Below are 16,536 nucleotides of genomic sequence, written 5' to 3' on the forward strand. Positions count from 1 at the left end.
AAAATGGAAACTTTCTAAAAATAGTAACTTTCCTAAACAAGAAAGATTTATTTAATGAAATAACTAAGTAAATATGAGGAAATAACAATTAAAACGTCGCATTAAAATGCTCCTATCAGCTTGAAAACTGGAGGGTGGCTGACATTCTGTTCGTGGGCTCAAGATAGCAACGGCTCGACGAGCCTTTATTACAGAAGCTGAAGAAATAGAATTTGAGAGCGAAGCTTGAGCAAGGTTTGCTCACAGTTGAGGTTTTGCTTTTCATCTTCTTCTTCTTCACTGCATAAGTCGGTGATTTGCAAGGTTTTAAGAGCATAGAATCGGCGACTAGATGTATGAGCAATTAGATTTTGTGATAACCTAAAAAGCAATTGGTTTCGAAAATGATGACTCCAAGACAAATTTCTGAAGATCGAGGATCTCCACAGCATTTCAGGTAAACCCAAATTGAATCTCTGCATTTTGGGTTTCGAAAGAATTTTTTTTCTTTTCAAAACCCTAAGTTAGTTAACATGTGTGAATCGAATATTTGTTTAACTGTTGTATTTGTTTTCCTCGTTTAATTAGAATTTGTATGTAGTTAGGACTAGGACATTTTTTTCCTCGTTTTTGCTGTGTTTCAAGTTTAAGATGGCCAATTCAAGTTTATTTAGGATTCCTTATTCAGTTGGGTTTCCTTTGCATTTACATATCTATATAATGTATCTGACTTCTTGCATTATTCAAAAAAGGTATGCATCTCATTCCTTGAAGGCAAGGAAAATAAGGAGAAAAATAAATTCATCATCAACGCTGGCCTTGGCCTCTGATTCTCATCCTATCCCTTCCATGATTACCGGAAGGAAAAGGAAAACAAGTTCATGATCATCAGCCCCAGATCGTCATCCTATCTTAGGGATGGCAATGGGGAGGGTAGGGTAAGGGGATTAAATTACCATCCTCATACCCGACTTTATTCCACATCCCCTTTCCCGCTCCAATCCCCGTAATAAGAAACTGGGGATTCCCCGTCCCTATCCTCATTGGGGATTAGGTCCCCATACCCGCCCCAATCTGCATTAACAATATTACTAATTTATTATATAAAACTTCATACAAATAATTATTGATTGTGAATTGTGATCCCTATACTATGAGGAGGATGAGGAGGAGGGTAATGGTACTATAAGTAATAGTACGTAGTACGCTTAAAATAAACGAGGACTTTAGGTATACTGTTGTGAGAGTTCTTCCTCATACATCTTCATCAGGTTCTGTGGCATTCAAATTCAATCTTGAGATATTCTCTTCTGAGACAGGTGAAACAGTTGTATCATCCCCGCGAGGCATTGTGCTTGATATGTGCACAGGTCCTGGCTTCGTTTACAATGGTATGCTATACCATTGTGTTGGCAGAGTCTTAATGGTGCTGGTCTGATTTGGTTGGGTCCGCTCAGCAACAAGAATATTACTAAAAGTACTAGCACTACTTTGAATATTAGTGTTGATGATCATCATCCTGAGTTTTGTTTCTTTGACCTAGTTGACGAGCGTGTGTCTGATGAGCGTGTGCAATTAATAGAATGCACAGATGTGCACCGAGGGTGTCTGCGAGTGTGGGGCTGGGACATGTTATACGATGATATAATAGGTTGGGAGTTGGAAGTGGTTGGTTCAGCCGGCAAATTATGTGTGAAACACTCGGGGGTTTATCCAGTGGCCAAGATATTGTTCCAGATGTGCTTGTGATCTCAGCTTTTGACCCCAACACTGATGAGGATATCTTCTATGTATGTAATATAAATATGGATGAGGAAGTGATGCGGGCATTCCTTGCCATGTACAACACTCGTACCAGAGCGTGGTCAAACATAGCTATTCAGGACGACCCAAATGATAAGTATATTGCCCGTCATCCTCGCCTCTTCCAGTTGGTGTTCCCATGGTGGCCAACACCAGTTCCTAGACTACCACTGCATCAACAGACCCATGGTTGAGGAATTATCTATACCTAGCTTGCTAGTGAGTATATTATTCCGAGTTAAACGCAATATATGTATTTGGTAAGTATGGTTAATTGGTTTGTTGTTCAATTCGCCATGTAACTTTGTTGTTTCATATAGGCCTGTGCACTTGCCTTAGGGCTTGGAGCTAGGCTGCATATGCTATTGCAACTCAATGAGATCTTCGTTTCTTTGTCACTCTGCATTCTGCATTCTGCATGCATATGATTATGAAAGATGATATTGATTTTGTTACTTTATGAAGTAATAGTTAGCTGTGAATTAACCTTCTCAGAGGGCTTTGTTTTTAGTTCTTAGTTATTGAGCTCATCTCTATCTAGTTGGTTAGGTTCTTTTGTTTGAAATTAAAGACTGAGCTTTTTAACTTTCTGATAATCTCTTTGCAACCTCATTTTTAGAAGATATAATTCAATCCCATGCATAGAGGATCTATTTATATATGGAGATATAACAATTTATAGTGACAACCTTTTGATTATGTGGGCTTACAAATCAACCAAAGAATGCATGCAGATAAATATGGTGTTATATATATGTGCTGGTAGATTGAGAATGAAAGCTTCTGAATTCTCAAACAAATTTTTCATGGTGATAATTGTTCCCAGAAGAAGCATTATATCATTTTAACTGTCTTAATTAACCTTTTCATCAGTGTAACACTGGTGATTTTCCTATTTCTTATTATTATTGCTTGATTAGCATTCATTCACTTTACTGTACAAGGATTACATCTATCAGTTTTAAGCTTTCACTCTATATATATTTATATTTATATAGCACCCTCTACTTCATATTTGCGTTTGGAAAGTTAATTTTCTGCGTCTTCCTCTACGTACAAATTTGGGTATTTAACCTTGACGCCATGGCTAGCTTTGACATTCACCGTAAGGACCTCATCTCATCTTGAGATCAATTACGAATAAACCTCCAAAACGCTGCATTACGAGAGTAGACTTGTTTTCAAGGCTGAAATCAATGGATACTAATTGACAGAGTTTAACACTGGAGAATACAAGTAGTGCTTTTCCCAAATGGAAACAAGATTCGTAATATGGATGGCCACATCTCTTTCTACTGTCTGGAGAAAAAAAGCTATATATAGATCCTAAGCGCATTGTAACGATTGATTGCAAGTTGTTTTTATTTAGTAGGCAGTGGAAGAGCTACCTGGTTCTTGAAGATGGCAATAAAGAGGAGAAGAAGTACTGTATTTATCAAACCATTGTTAGTGGTTTAGCTGGTTTTGATCAACTCATCGCTCTCGAAGATTTTAGTGATGCCTTCAGTGGTTATTTAGTTGATGATAGGTGTGACTCGTGAGTTTGGAGCAGAGGTCTTTGTTTCTCATGAACAGAAAAGGCACATGAGAGCTGCGTGAATATTTGAATCTCAATAACATTATGTACAAGCATGTGTGGGTGATTCATAACACTAGTGCAACTGTCAACATATCGGAGAGTAATATTGCTGGACTAAATTAATGATACTAGGCATGAAATTTTTTGTTTAGAAATAGAGGTCAAATTATCAGAATCAACGCATTAAAAATAACTGAAACCAAACAAATATGCATGTTAATTGATCGGTTTTTTTTTTTGGGTGAAGTTTCACTTTTGAATAATGAAAATCCAAAATCGTCAGCTAGCATTAAAAAACTTAAATCGACGGAACCGCTCTAATGTCTGAGGCTAAAAATATACTAACAAGGCCCACTCACTATGTGTGAGGAAAGAAGTTAAAGATAGTGGGGAAGCTCTACATACAACTACTACGTTTTCTACTTTTATTTTGTATTATTTTGTTTTCTACTTGCAATGTACTATACTACTATATAATCCCTGTTGATTACTTATATTTTATAGTTTTTTAATATATAAGAGTTAAATTTATAAAAAAAATCAGTTTTGATGAGCAAGCTCTCTTATCTTAATACTAGTATCTCTTAATTATAGTATAGATAGATAAATACGACTATAAATGACATTACCAATTTTTTTGGGTACAAAAATGGTGGCCGAGTGAACTACCACTCCAGAGTCGGAAACAACTTGGGTATGGCCTCTCCCCAAGGGATGTTTTTCATGAGCTGGGGTTTGAACCAGAGACCTTCTATTACCAAGAGAAGCCTTGCGGTGCAAGTTTAACATGCTTCCACTAGACCAACTTCATTGGGCAATGACATTACCAATTTTGTGTGAGTCCCAAAAATAGAGGGTGGGCCGACATCCAGTTCATGGGCTCAAGATAGCAACGGCCCAGGTTATTACAGAAGCTGAAGAAATAGAATTTGGGAGCGAAGCTTGAACAAGGTTTGCTCAGAGTTTGAGGTTTTGCTTTCTTCTTCTTCTTCTTCTTCACTGCTAAAGTCGGTGATTTGCAAGGTTTTGAGTTACGAAGAAGCATAGAATCGGCGATTAAATGCATGAGCAATTAGATTTTGTGATAACTTGAAAGCCATTGGTTTCGAAAATGATGACTCCAAGGAAAGTTTCTGAAGATCGAGGATCTCCGCAACATTTCAGGTAAAACCCAAATTGAATCTCTGCATTTTGGGTTTCGAAAGATTTGAATTTCAAAACCCTAAGTTAGTGTGTTCGATAGCGAATGGGAGGAAGATGTGTGAATCTTATATGTGTTTAACTGTTGTATTTGTTTCTCTGGTTTATTGGGTTCATGAAAGTGGCAAGCTTTTTTGGGTTTGGGTTGGTAGGATTTCTGGGTCTTAGTTTGCTTGGTGGTGAAGGTTTCAAAGAATTTGAGTAATTGAAGAAGTATGGTTTAGAGGGATAGAAAAGAAGAGAACTAAATCTAACTTAATAAGCTGGGTTTTGGTTAAGTATGAACTAGTGGTAAGTTTGTCCCATTCAGCACAATGCATAATGGGGTTGCTGTTGATTAGTTGTAAATTAGGTAGCGAGTAATTTGAGTTAGTTGTACAAGACAATGATGGTTACTTTAGGCTTGCTTCCCACTTTTAACTCTGATATCACTATGTTCGGTGATATACTTTATGACCTAGTATTAAGTTTTGCTGTTGCCTTTTAGGAGAAAGAAGGGATTAACAGGTGAAGCAGCCGGAGATTAGAGATGATAGTTGCATTTATGGGGAGAAAACTGTGGTTAGGTGCAGGCTATGGACTTCTATATCTGCCATTTTAAATTTCTAATTAGGAGGAGCATTTTAGCAGCAGGAGTAGTAGAGAAATTTTACCGTGGAGATAATGTTCAATGTTGCAAGATGTATGTGGGGCTGCTGCAGGGTCTAGTATTGAGTAGTTTTTGTTGCTGTAGCCACATTGCATCTTGACCAGGAATTTTTTTTTTTGGAGTGCTAGAGCCTAGAAGGGTCTCATTTTTGCTTTTCATATTTTATAGCTCTCGTGGAATAGAACTCTTATTTCTTTTCAGTGAAATCAGTGTCATATGTTTGTACTTTGTTTCTATTTCAACTGAAACTAATTATACCAATGAACTTACCTTCAAACAGGCACACTCCTTTGCAAGTAATCCATATTGTCGGAAATTTCTTGAGAATATGGTCAATTTACTCCCTGTACCGTTACTTGTCTCAGACGGGGGCTTCGGTTGTACTATTTCTCTTCATTTGCCTGATCCCAGCATCCATCCTATTTCTAATTTTGCAGAAGCCTTGGAAGGGCAGGCCACTCTCAAATACACAGGTTCCTTAAATTGTTGCTTTTATTAAATTCAGAGGAAAAAGCATAAAAAAAAAGTTACAAAATGATTGCTGCTAGATGCTTCTTGAGTAGTTCCTGATGTTTTCAGGTGGTTCCTTCTATTATAAATGGTGGTATAACAGCTCTGTACTTTATTTTGTGGGGAAAAGGCCTCAAATCATGTGGACCTCTTAGGTACGCTCGCTTATGATTTCAGATACTCCAAATAAGCACTTCAAGTGCCTTTTTATACAAATTTTACAAATTTTAGTAGTATGAGTATGATTAAGCTAATTTCCTTTTTCCTGTTTGTTCCAATTATGTCATTTGAAGGGTCACATTCAAATTATAGTGATGAGTGAGATGAAACACATAGCATACCTTGCGTCCTTTTTATAGTGCTGCCTATCACATGCTCTTACCACTTTGATGAGCAATAAGCTGGTAGCAATAAACATGTGATGACTAGATATCAAAATGGACATAATATGAACAAATAAAACTGGATTTCGTTATTTAGAAGTAGAGCTGATTTTAAATTTTTTATGTTTCTATATTATGCTAGAGCTATAATGGCAGAGTATTCTGGTGCTATCCTTGGAGTACTCTCTGCAGTATTATATGGGCGGAAGGGTCACGCTTGGAAAAAGGTTGAATTCTCAGATGCTTGTTCCTCTTGTGGATTTAACTTTCTTAGGCTGTTTGCTTCATGTCAATTGTGTATGATCACTTTGAGCACATAAGTTAATGTTATGTTTGACGTGTTGCTCTTTAGAGTGGTCATTTTCTCGTTTCATTAGACTTATTCAAAGTTGACGAAAGATGCCAGAGTTTCCATCTCCAGCTATATAAAATGTTTTGACTTAACTGACTGTGCCTGTTGGAGTATTGACTTTTATATCTTCAAGCTTTAGTGAAGGCTTGCCCAGAATTAGGAATAGAAGATATAGAGTCCTGGTTACTTGATATCAATTTGTTTCTAATTGAATACTAAGAGATGTTGGATTCTTGTAATCTCAGATGGATGTTTCTTCATTTTTTACCAGATAGGCGGGCTTATTGCAATGGTGGCGTCTTTCTACTTCTTATCTCAAGGGTGGGCCACGGAAACATACTCTCCATTCTATATCCTTTCTTAACTTCTTTCTCTCTCTCTTGATTATATGGGATTAATTTATTTGAAGGCGGTTTAGTAATTATTGTCTCCTCCTATACCTTCTTTCCTTTTCACTTTCAAAAATGGTGATCATGTCTTTTAATGTGTAACTTAACCTGAAATTACCATTTAAAGATAACGTTGATGCTGAGGTTCAGCCAGAACAGGTGTTAGGTATGAAAGAGATGGCAATTCCAATCTTTGCAGGAATCTTATCAGCATTGAGGAGGGTGATTGCAAGGCGTGTTTCATTGAAGGTGATGAATTGTGTATTCATCATCTTACTATTATTGTGTTCATACTCTTTTGTTCTATATATCCTGAGGAGTATATTGTTTTTTTCCAATTGATATGATCATTTAAAAAGTCATTGTTGCCTTCCGTGCTTTCAGAATCAACTTAAAAGGCGACTTCATGCTCTAACTATTGCCTCTGCAACATGCTTCATGTTTCCTATTGCCATGTGGGACGTAATCATAGTAAGTTCCAAGATTACATTGGATTAGAATGACTTTTGGAGCAACTGAAGTTTGATTTTATGGGTCTTCTGTTTTATGCCTATATTGTTAGTCTTTCTTTGCCCTCCCCCTCTCTTTTTTACCCTTTCACTTTTAATTCTTTCTTGTTTTTTTGAATCACTTAGGGATCAGCTTCTAGCAGCAGCAATAAGATGCCATTCTCTACTTGGGCTTTTCTAAGCACCATTCTTTTTGGAGTTATCTTGATATTCTATGTTGATAGTATTGCGGAAGAGAGGTATTTTCTTACAACTTGTCAGTCCAGTTCAGTCCTTTCTTTCACTCTTTGTAAAACTGCCTGATTAGGAGTTCTTCCATGTCTATTTGGAAATGTTTTAGTTATGTTTTCCAGCTTTAGTAAATTTAGTTTTGTTGACTATTCAAACTTAACTATAGTCAACTGATTTTCATTCCATATATGGGGAGGAAAACTGCAATGGTTCTTCTAGTTGTAGAGATATTACACATATTCTTGGGGCATTTTATCTTCCAGATTGTTGTTTGGTTCCTAAGCACTACATAGTGAGGGGCTATGTATACAAAATCATTATATTTTCGTTTGTCTATCTGAGTGCTGGGGACAGACCAAGGGTAATCTTTGTCAGCAATCTGGTAAAGACTGTTTTGTATTGACTAAACTGTTTCCTTTTCATTCTAATGATTACTATCAAGTTCATTTAACTATAGGATTTAAGTGGGGTACACCAGAAAAAATTTTGAACTGTAAAATTTGATCAATATTTGGAGGTATTGTTCGCCTAGACCGAAAATTATGAACCACGCTCATATATGTCATTAGTGCACTGGTTGAGCAATTTTTATTTTTGGGGTTTGTTACTTTTCATTTGTATTTATAGTTGAGTGGGGATGATCTCCTGTGTCCTGATCATGTCATATACTTTAATGCTCTAATGGTTCTGTAGATTACACATGGTTTTCTCTTCTCCAAAGCATTTGATGGTAGCTGGAGGATGCATAATCGTGATGGAAAAGGTGTACAAATTGGACTTTTCTCTTCCAGGATTCCTAATTTGCTGCATAGTTTTGGGCTTTGGTATGTGCACAACATTTATTACTTCTGATGTTGGTATGGATGTGATTGGTACTGTGATCAACATTATTATATGTTTTCATGCAGTTCTACTGAAATGAAGTAGTTTTTGGTATGGAGGGCTGCTTGTTGATTTCATGTATATATTTGAGTAATCTTTTGCTAATCTGTACATTTCTTACATTTTGTCCTTTGCTGCAAATTTTGGTTGCTCATTGAAACTTGCACGCTAGTTGCTTTTGGTAATCTAATATGCAATGGGACTATGTATCATGAGGGGAAAAAATGGAATGGAGTATGGGGGTTTTCTGCATATTTCTTATATATGTTCTTCCCAATTGTTGATGTTGCCCAACTTTCTTATAAATTTAATTCATTTGTAGGGATATACGAAGCAACTTCTTTGGAACGTGGTAGAAAAGATTCTTTCCAAAAGCCTGATTCATCGGATGGGATTTTGGGAGATGAAATTCAGATGTCTGCACTTCCAACTTGAAGTATGTTCACTTTTTGATTATATGGACATATTTATCCTCTTAACTCTACAAGTAATCATATCTATTTGATATGATATTTCTTGTAAATGGTAGGCTTGAAAGTATAGGCATATCAGTGATGCTATATAGTTCTAATAATGTGAGAATTAAGAGAGAAGGGGGGAGGGAGATCAGTGCCAAGTCAAATGGGTTGGAGAAACATTCCTTGGTTTAGTGCGGAATTTCTCTTAAACAACCCACTCAACTCATCTTCCTTTCCTTTCAAAACTCACTCCCTCTCCTTCTCTCTGTCTCATTGGTGGAAGAAACACTGATTTGTTTATTATTACGTTTGTTTTTCTGTTTGCTGATAATACTCTCTCATGCAGTTGCAGTTGTAGGTTAATGTACATCAGTAGCAACTTGTTGGCACTGTATTGTTGCACAAATGGTTGGTTTTCAGTTGGATGTTATGAACCATAATCAGCAGGAAGAGAAATTCTTATTGCAGAACTCAATGTCGATTGTTGAATATGATAGATAGGAAACTCTCAAGAAAATTGTTGGTTCTCACTTCTCATATCTTGATGTGGCACATGGGGCGATCAATCTATTGGATATCCCATAATACTACTCGGAAACGTGGTCATACATTCTAACTGTTTGTAGTTTACCATCTGTTGGACAAAGAAAAGAAAGAATACTTGTACTTAACTGCTGAGACGAGATAATATTCTTTCTCCCATTGTTTTTAGTATAGTCGAGCCAAATTGTTTAATATACATTACTAATCCATAACTTTTGTAACTTGTTGACCAAGTGGACGGACTATATGTTATATGAAGTTGTGCTCTTCATTTTGGCCAATGAGAGCTTCTTGGCGCCCTACTGTCGTTTTCTTTGTTATTCAGACTAATTGGATGTTTGTGCTCCAAAGGCATTTTGTTTTGGTGCATTTAAACAAGAACAAGAAACTTTCGATTCTGTATGCAGTTTTATGTGGGATGTTGTGGACCAGATTTGTGGTCGGTGTAGGGCTTCTTTACTCAAATTTTAAGTAACAAATGCATTAAAACCAAAGCAGCACAACACCCACCAGTGGCTACCAGATAATTAAAACGTCTGCAGAATCAATGAGAATCAAAGGGACAAAGCAACTTGACACTAGAAAAGGGTAGGCAATATATGAAGGACATTACCAGCAGAGTGACAGAAGCACAGAAAGAGAAACCCAACAGGCTTTGAAGCTTATCCAGATTTGAGAGGAGTGCTTTGAATTGAAGAATAGTATACGACTCCAGCATTTAATTGTGAACCAATGGTAAATGGTTTTTGCTGTACTATGTCCTTGTTCTCAGCGAGTCTGTTCATTTCAGCTCTTTTTAATTTCTTCATTTATTACTAATAACTTTCATGTATCATTTCCTCCTTTTTGTTGGTTCTTGGTATATAACTATATATTGCTCTGCTGGTTTTCTAGGCTTTTATACTTTCATTTTCTTGTTGAGCCTTGCTGTTTCCTGCGCCCAAATGAGCAAAGCTTATTCACCCCCAAAGAGAAGAGGTAGCCAAGCCAACTCTGTGATGGGTTCTTGCAGCAGAAGAAGAGAGAATGAAGACTCTAAATTTCCAGGCTTTTACAAGTGTGTTGATTACTCTGTTCTTCAAAAAGGGAAGCTTGTAAGTTCTCTCCACTTCTTCATAATCATCTTTCTTTTAGATAGATTTTCTTCACTTTTGGACAGCTGAAACCTTTACATGTTTATCTAAGCAAAAAGATAGAAACTTTACATGCACTTTCACTTTCTTGTGTTCTATATGTTTGTAAAAATTCTCTGCTTGTAAATCTGTCATAACCATTTGTGGGGTTTTTGATTTGGAAAATATATTAGTTTTAAATGCAAGCCAAAGAAATATACAGGATCAAATATTATAGTGGGATTTGTAGTCTCCTCTGGTGCAAAATTTTTGGCTGATCTATGGTGACTGTTGCTTGATTTGATCTCTTGTTATCTCCTTAGTCTCTCAATTAGTCTATATCCTCTATGTTGAACTTTACTGGCTACCTAGTGTCATTTTAGGTTATTAATTGCATGCTAATCCTCTAAATCTCTAATGAGTCCTTAAAATCCAACCTCTCTACTGAAAGCAACATAAAATCCAAAGAATCTGTCAACTGGTCAAGGTCTTTACTTCTTTATGCCAAGTATATATCCCACTTTACTCTTACCATTATTGGAGTACAAGTTTCTGGAAGTTTGAGATAACCACATAGCTATGATCAAAGGAAAAAAGAAAAGAAACAGGAGAGATGTATTTACATAAGTTGTTTGTGCGGATTTTTGCTTGTCCTTTTTTCATTGAAAAAGATGCAAGTCATTTGCTCTATATTCTGGTCTTCTTATTTATATATTGAGGATTGATTCAAATACTTTTGTTACAGAAAATCCCCCAAGATTTTTCTGAGAAGTTTGAAGTAAAGGTACCTCATCAGTGCCATCTTCAAACTTTTTCTGGATCTTGGCGTGTTGATTTGAAGAGGATTAGTGGAGAGTTCTTCTTCAAAAAGGGTTGGAGGGAATTTGTAGTTGGAAATCGTTTGAACCTCGGTGAATATGTTGTCTTTCATTACTTTGGACATGCAAAGTTCGATGTTGAGATATATGGACACAATCGCTGCAGTAAGAAAAGTGACAGGCTTCATGACGTTACAATTGTTGACTCTGATTCTGATTGTGAACCGCAAAACACTGAAATTAGCTTGGAGTCTGAAATTGAGTGTGCTAGTAAGTTTCTTATCAACTGACAATCTTTAATCAAAACTTTTCAGAATCTGCACTCACTTTCTTAATTTATGCAGGCGAATTGGGTCGTCGAACACATTTTTCAAGGAGAGGTAGAGCTAGTAACCGAGCCACCATAAGCCGTTCTGGAAATCCTTGCTTCAGTGTCCAGATGTGCCAAACTCATGTGACCAAGGGACCATTGGTATAGAAACATGATCCCAACATCTTGATGCATATATTAAATTTTTTTTTTCTGACCAAGTATATCAGTTCTTGTGATTACCATTCCCCAGTATCCTTATATTAATTCAACTTTAAGAGGCATTGGCATTACTCTTCAAATTTTTAGTATCAGTTTAGATTAATGTACCTCTTTTATCTAACTTTTGCAGCTCACACCAAGGAGCTTCATGAGGAACATCTACAAGCCAAAGAAAGTGGAGCTTCAAGTTGGAAACATGTCCTGGGATGTGAACTGGATCCATCTTTATCAGAGTTCTAGTAGGTTCAGTGGAGGTTGGCTACAGTTTGTGAAACAGAATGGGTTGCAAGAGGGAGATATCTGTGACTTTGAGCTGATTTCAAAGACATTTGAGGTTGCAGTGATGAAGGTTTCGATTAGGAAAGTGTAGTATTTTAGTTATTTTTCAGTTTGGAGACATTAGAGAGTATTTTTCTATGCTGTTTAGATTGGGATGTTTGTGTACCAAGAGCACCTTGTTTTGCTACATTCAAAGAAGAACAAGAAACTTTGGTTCAGTATGCATTATTCTGTAGGATAAGGAATGGTATTGTTCTTTTAGATTTGTGGTTGGATTATACCTTTGCCTTTTAACTTCAAGGAGAATGTTGGACTCCCCTCATTCTTTTGGTAATAGATATCTGATGATTCTATATAATAGTAGGCTAGTAGCAAAGGACAGAGCAAAGTAAGAGTCAAATACTCATGAAGTCTCATCAAGAAACTCCAGCAGAACTAATGAAGATAATCCATGCTTAAAACAGAAGCAACAAGTGAACATGGCTAGGAAGATAGACCAAAGGAGCAAAGCAGGCTCAATAGAAGCCAAAGGCAACCAGAAATTAAAGAAAGTCTGCATAGAATAAAAAAGAATCAAAGGGACAAAGCAACATTACACAAGAGGGAAGATATTATAAGAAGGATGATGGTAGCAGAGTGACAGAAGCACCAACAGAGAGACCAAGCAAGTTTGAATTAAAAATATGATAAAGCTTGTGCAAGTCGAGCATTTATTTTGAACCAATGGTTTTTGTCCTTTTTCTTTCCTATGTCCTCGTGCTACTAAACATTTCAGCCTTTTCTGCTTTCCTCATTCATTTTATAAGTTGAGTAATTTTCTTGATCAATATTTGTCCTTGCAAAACAAACTCAATGCAAGTTAACTGTTCTATGCCCATTGATCATTACATGGATCCCCCAGCAAGAAACAAAGTAAACTAAGCAAGCACAATACTTAGATCAGTAACATTACATAGTTTTAATCGTAGGAAGCAAAGACAACTAATCACTAGAGTGTCAATCGAGTAGCTTGCTCGTTTGTTGCCAATTTCTTTGATAAAGCTAACTTCAAAATTCAATGCAGTTACGCACATGAAACTTGCAATTACTTTGAATTTTTTTTTTTTGGTTCTCTCCATTTGCAATTGAGAAAAAAATAACGTAAAAAATCATGTACAACAAGTGAACAAACCATACTAAAATTATTGAAATTCTTTTCATATACAAATATCCTTGAAACTTGATAACGTGAATTTTTATGTATCCCTTCACATGGATTGAACTTTGAGAATATCTTTGTATTATTTTTTGTAAAATATTTATATTTAAAGAATCTATTTGACATGCTCTCAAAACTAGTGTTTTAATAATCACTAGGCGATAGTTAGACATTCACCAGGGGACTAGCACTCAGCCGCTTAATATAATAAGAATAATTAAGAATAACAAAAATAGAATTTTGTTTCATTTTTATTTTTATAGCATTTATTTATCTAATTAAGAATAACAAAAAAAAAAAATTAAAAAGGAAGAAGAAGAAAACGGAACGATAATTTTTAAATTTTTTAGTCTTGGCATATTCCTTAAAAACACTAGTGCCCACTTGAAATTGAGTTGTGATCGTCACAAAAGCAAAACAATAAACAATACAAATATCTCTCACACGCTTCTCTCTCATCTAAAACTCTATCTGGTGATTCACCGAGAGCAAATCTCAACAGCTCTAATAGGCGCCATAGTTGATAATTAGAAGATGAAAAAGATGGCGCCGCCAGCGTCCGCCGCAGCAAATTGGCAAGTCCGAGGTGAATGGCAGCAAGGAGAGTTTGATCAAAGCATTGGTGGAATCATAAAAGATGGATGTGATTGGGTACTTCATCTCCAAATCATTTCCTAAAAGCTTTCTGACCGTTGTCATCTTAGCTCCAATATCTTCCCCAATTTAAAAGAAAAAAATTAAAGATGCCCAAACCCACCCTGCTAATCCCTCCCAACCACTTAGGCCGCCTAGTCGCCAGCCCAAAATGGGACCGCCCACCCCCACTGATTAGCCATTAATTGAAGCGGAGACTCTTAAGCGGCGCCTGGGCCACGGAGTTTTATAGCATTGCTCAAAATGCTTTAATTTACTCCAATAGCTCAATTATCTATAAAAACGTGAAAAGTATAGCTAAATACTACAAGTAACTATACATTCACATGCAAGCTCACATTTGTATAACCCTTACATTCTTATGGAAATATAATAACGATCGCATGAAAATATCGTAGAAGAAAACTCTCACAACACACTTGAAGCATATATCACACCAACATAGTGAATGATCTCTTTGATCACCTGGTCTGCATTTCTTAACTACTAATTCTGTCGAACGAGATCATGTTCTTTGCAACTATAGCAACACACAGAGTCGATGCAAATTTATCTTGCTAGTTTATGGTCCAACTTAGCAACAAATTGGTATCATGCCTACACCCACATTGCCTATATATATATGAAGTGAACATTATAAAATGAACACTTTTATTACGGGAGGGATTTACTTACTCCAGATGTTGTCCATGAGTGCCTGATGGAATGTGGTTCAATAACGAGGGTAATTACTTTCGGAAATTATTACAAGTCATCTACCTACCTCTAAGATTCTAGACTTGATGTCATTGTTGATGACCACGCGCGAGTAACTTCATCGGCAGCTTGGCTTTCTTGGCTTGCAAGTTTCAGAAGAGAAAAGTGGAAATTGGAATTGAGTGTGTCCCAGTAAAGTCCAATTTCATCATCCTTCTTCAAATCTCTCCCCTTCACGATTTCCATCCAATTTCCATTGAAAACATAACTCTTCGACGACCTTAAGTATCTAAAAGTTAATTGATGCTCGGTCTCTTTGTCAGAGTCTTTAACCGTAACTTGTTTACCGGCTTTGCTCTCGAGTCTTTGTACAAAGTCGCCATTCACGTGAGGCAGAACATGGTTCTTGACCATCTCTTTTGGCACCAAGAGCCTGCTCAAGTTTCCGAGGTCACTTAGAGTCAACTTCTTCTTTATTTTGTATAAGGCCGGGTCACGAGCCACCTGCTCATCAATATGATTATGAGCACTGGGCCTAGCGCTCCCTTCAGTTAGTGTATGAAGGTTCTGAGCATCATCACATTCCACTACCGGGTCACTTTTCGTCTTTGGCTCCATATTCTCATGATCAGAGAGTACTAGTTTTTGATGTTTCGGATTAGTAGGAGGGGCTGGTTTCTTAATTCTATCTTCATCTTTCAGAATAACTGGTGCTCTTGCTTTTCTCTTGTTTGTGGTCGATGCTGGCTGCAACCAAGATTGATGCAAAGTTAAAGCAGTGGCTGCATCACAGAGTTGTTGGTTGTCTTCTGCAGTACTGTTTCTGCTACTACTAGCCGTTGAGGGTGATTCTGCTGCATACATTAACTTGTCGATCAAATTTAGGGTTTTCGAGGGTTTCTCTTCCATTGTTGATGAAATAGATAGAGAATTAATTCTTGGTCAGTTCTTCAGGAGAAACGTATGACAGGAGAGATAGATGGACGAATATGTTGGGTTTGGAGGAATGAAATTTAAAAACTTACTGTGGCTATCTATAAGCATTTTCATTAATCAGTTTCCATAAAGATTAATGAGATGGAACTCTCCTTTTTCCGTTTAGTTTCCTAGTTTCACTCGGAGAAGGTGTAGATGCTTGATTCTTAAGTAAGGCTTTTACAGAGACCATGGCCAGTTGATGAACTCTACAGCAGCTCTCCAAATTATTTGCCAGCAACATTTGGCACTGAGGTCGTCTCGGGTAATTTGATGTATGCCATATCCTTATTATTATTATTTTTTAATAAATTAATATAGTAAAAACCTATTGAACCGGTTAACAGGTTATCCACTTAAATGTTGACATGTGTTATTTTTAAAAATGAAATTTACTATATTAACAACACATTCTTTCTTGATATGTAATATTGTTCAGAAACAAGTAATAGATAATGTCAAAATAATAAATTACACGTAGAACTAAAATTACGACTCATGATCACACTTATTGTGGTTATTGTAATTGAGTGGTTAAAAATATAAATATCATAGTATGACAACTTTTATCAAATGGATAACATTGATTATCAAATGGAGAACCTCCTTACAATACCGAGTACATACATATCTTTTGCTCTAATATTAATTTTCTACCATGTTCACAACACAAATGTTGTCAGAATTGTAAAATTGTTGATAATCTTGTAAATGATGTAGTTTTTGAAGTAGTTACTACAAAGAGAACAAAAGTTACCACTTTTATATCAATTGTTGTGGGGTTGTGGTAAAATATGTAGTCATA

The 16,536-nt window shown here is 36.4% G+C and overlaps 2 protein-coding genes across 5 annotated transcripts; both read left to right on the plus strand.

Moving 5' to 3' along the window:
- The first annotated feature begins 301 nt into the window (after positions 1-301).
- On the plus strand, positions 302-9,774 carry LOC112181513 (zinc transporter 5). 4 transcript variants are annotated; one of them, XM_040512714.1, is made up of 11 exons: positions 302-436; positions 5,491-5,683; positions 5,790-5,875; positions 6,246-6,330; positions 6,727-6,805; positions 6,963-7,093; positions 7,229-7,315; positions 7,480-7,592; positions 8,278-8,408; positions 8,789-8,902; positions 9,271-9,774. In XM_040512714.1, the coding sequence occupies exons 1-10, from the start codon at positions 384-386 to the stop codon at positions 8,899-8,901; spliced, it is 1,071 nt and encodes a 356-aa protein (XP_040368648.1). In that variant the 5' UTR covers positions 302-383; the 3' UTR covers position 8,902; positions 9,271-9,774. The 4 variants fall into 4 exon arrangements, with proteins under 4 accessions (XP_040368648.1, XP_024175642.1, XP_024175640.1 ...); XM_024319872.2 differs by lacking the exon at positions 302-436 and adding an exon at positions 4,285-4,525; XM_024319873.2 differs by lacking the exon at positions 302-436 and adding an exon at positions 4,285-4,525 and having other exon boundaries at positions 9,277-9,774.
- Positions 9,775-10,001: 227 nt separating this feature from the next.
- LOC112181514 (B3 domain-containing transcription factor VRN1) lies at positions 10,002-12,473 on the plus strand. The gene is made up of 5 exons (XM_024319875.2): positions 10,002-10,202; positions 10,362-10,561; positions 11,325-11,667; positions 11,742-11,869; positions 12,060-12,473. Exons 2-5 carry the CDS (start codon positions 10,412-10,414, stop codon positions 12,297-12,299), a joined length of 861 nt encoding a protein of 286 aa, XP_024175643.1. The 5' UTR covers positions 10,002-10,202; positions 10,362-10,411; the 3' UTR covers positions 12,300-12,473.
- Positions 12,474-16,536: the final 4,063 nt, after the last annotated feature.

This window comes from Rosa chinensis, chromosome 1 (assembly GCF_002994745.2).
Source record: "Rosa chinensis cultivar Old Blush chromosome 1, RchiOBHm-V2, whole genome shotgun sequence".
NCBI classification, from domain to species: Eukaryota; Viridiplantae; Streptophyta; class Magnoliopsida; order Rosales; family Rosaceae; genus Rosa; species Rosa chinensis.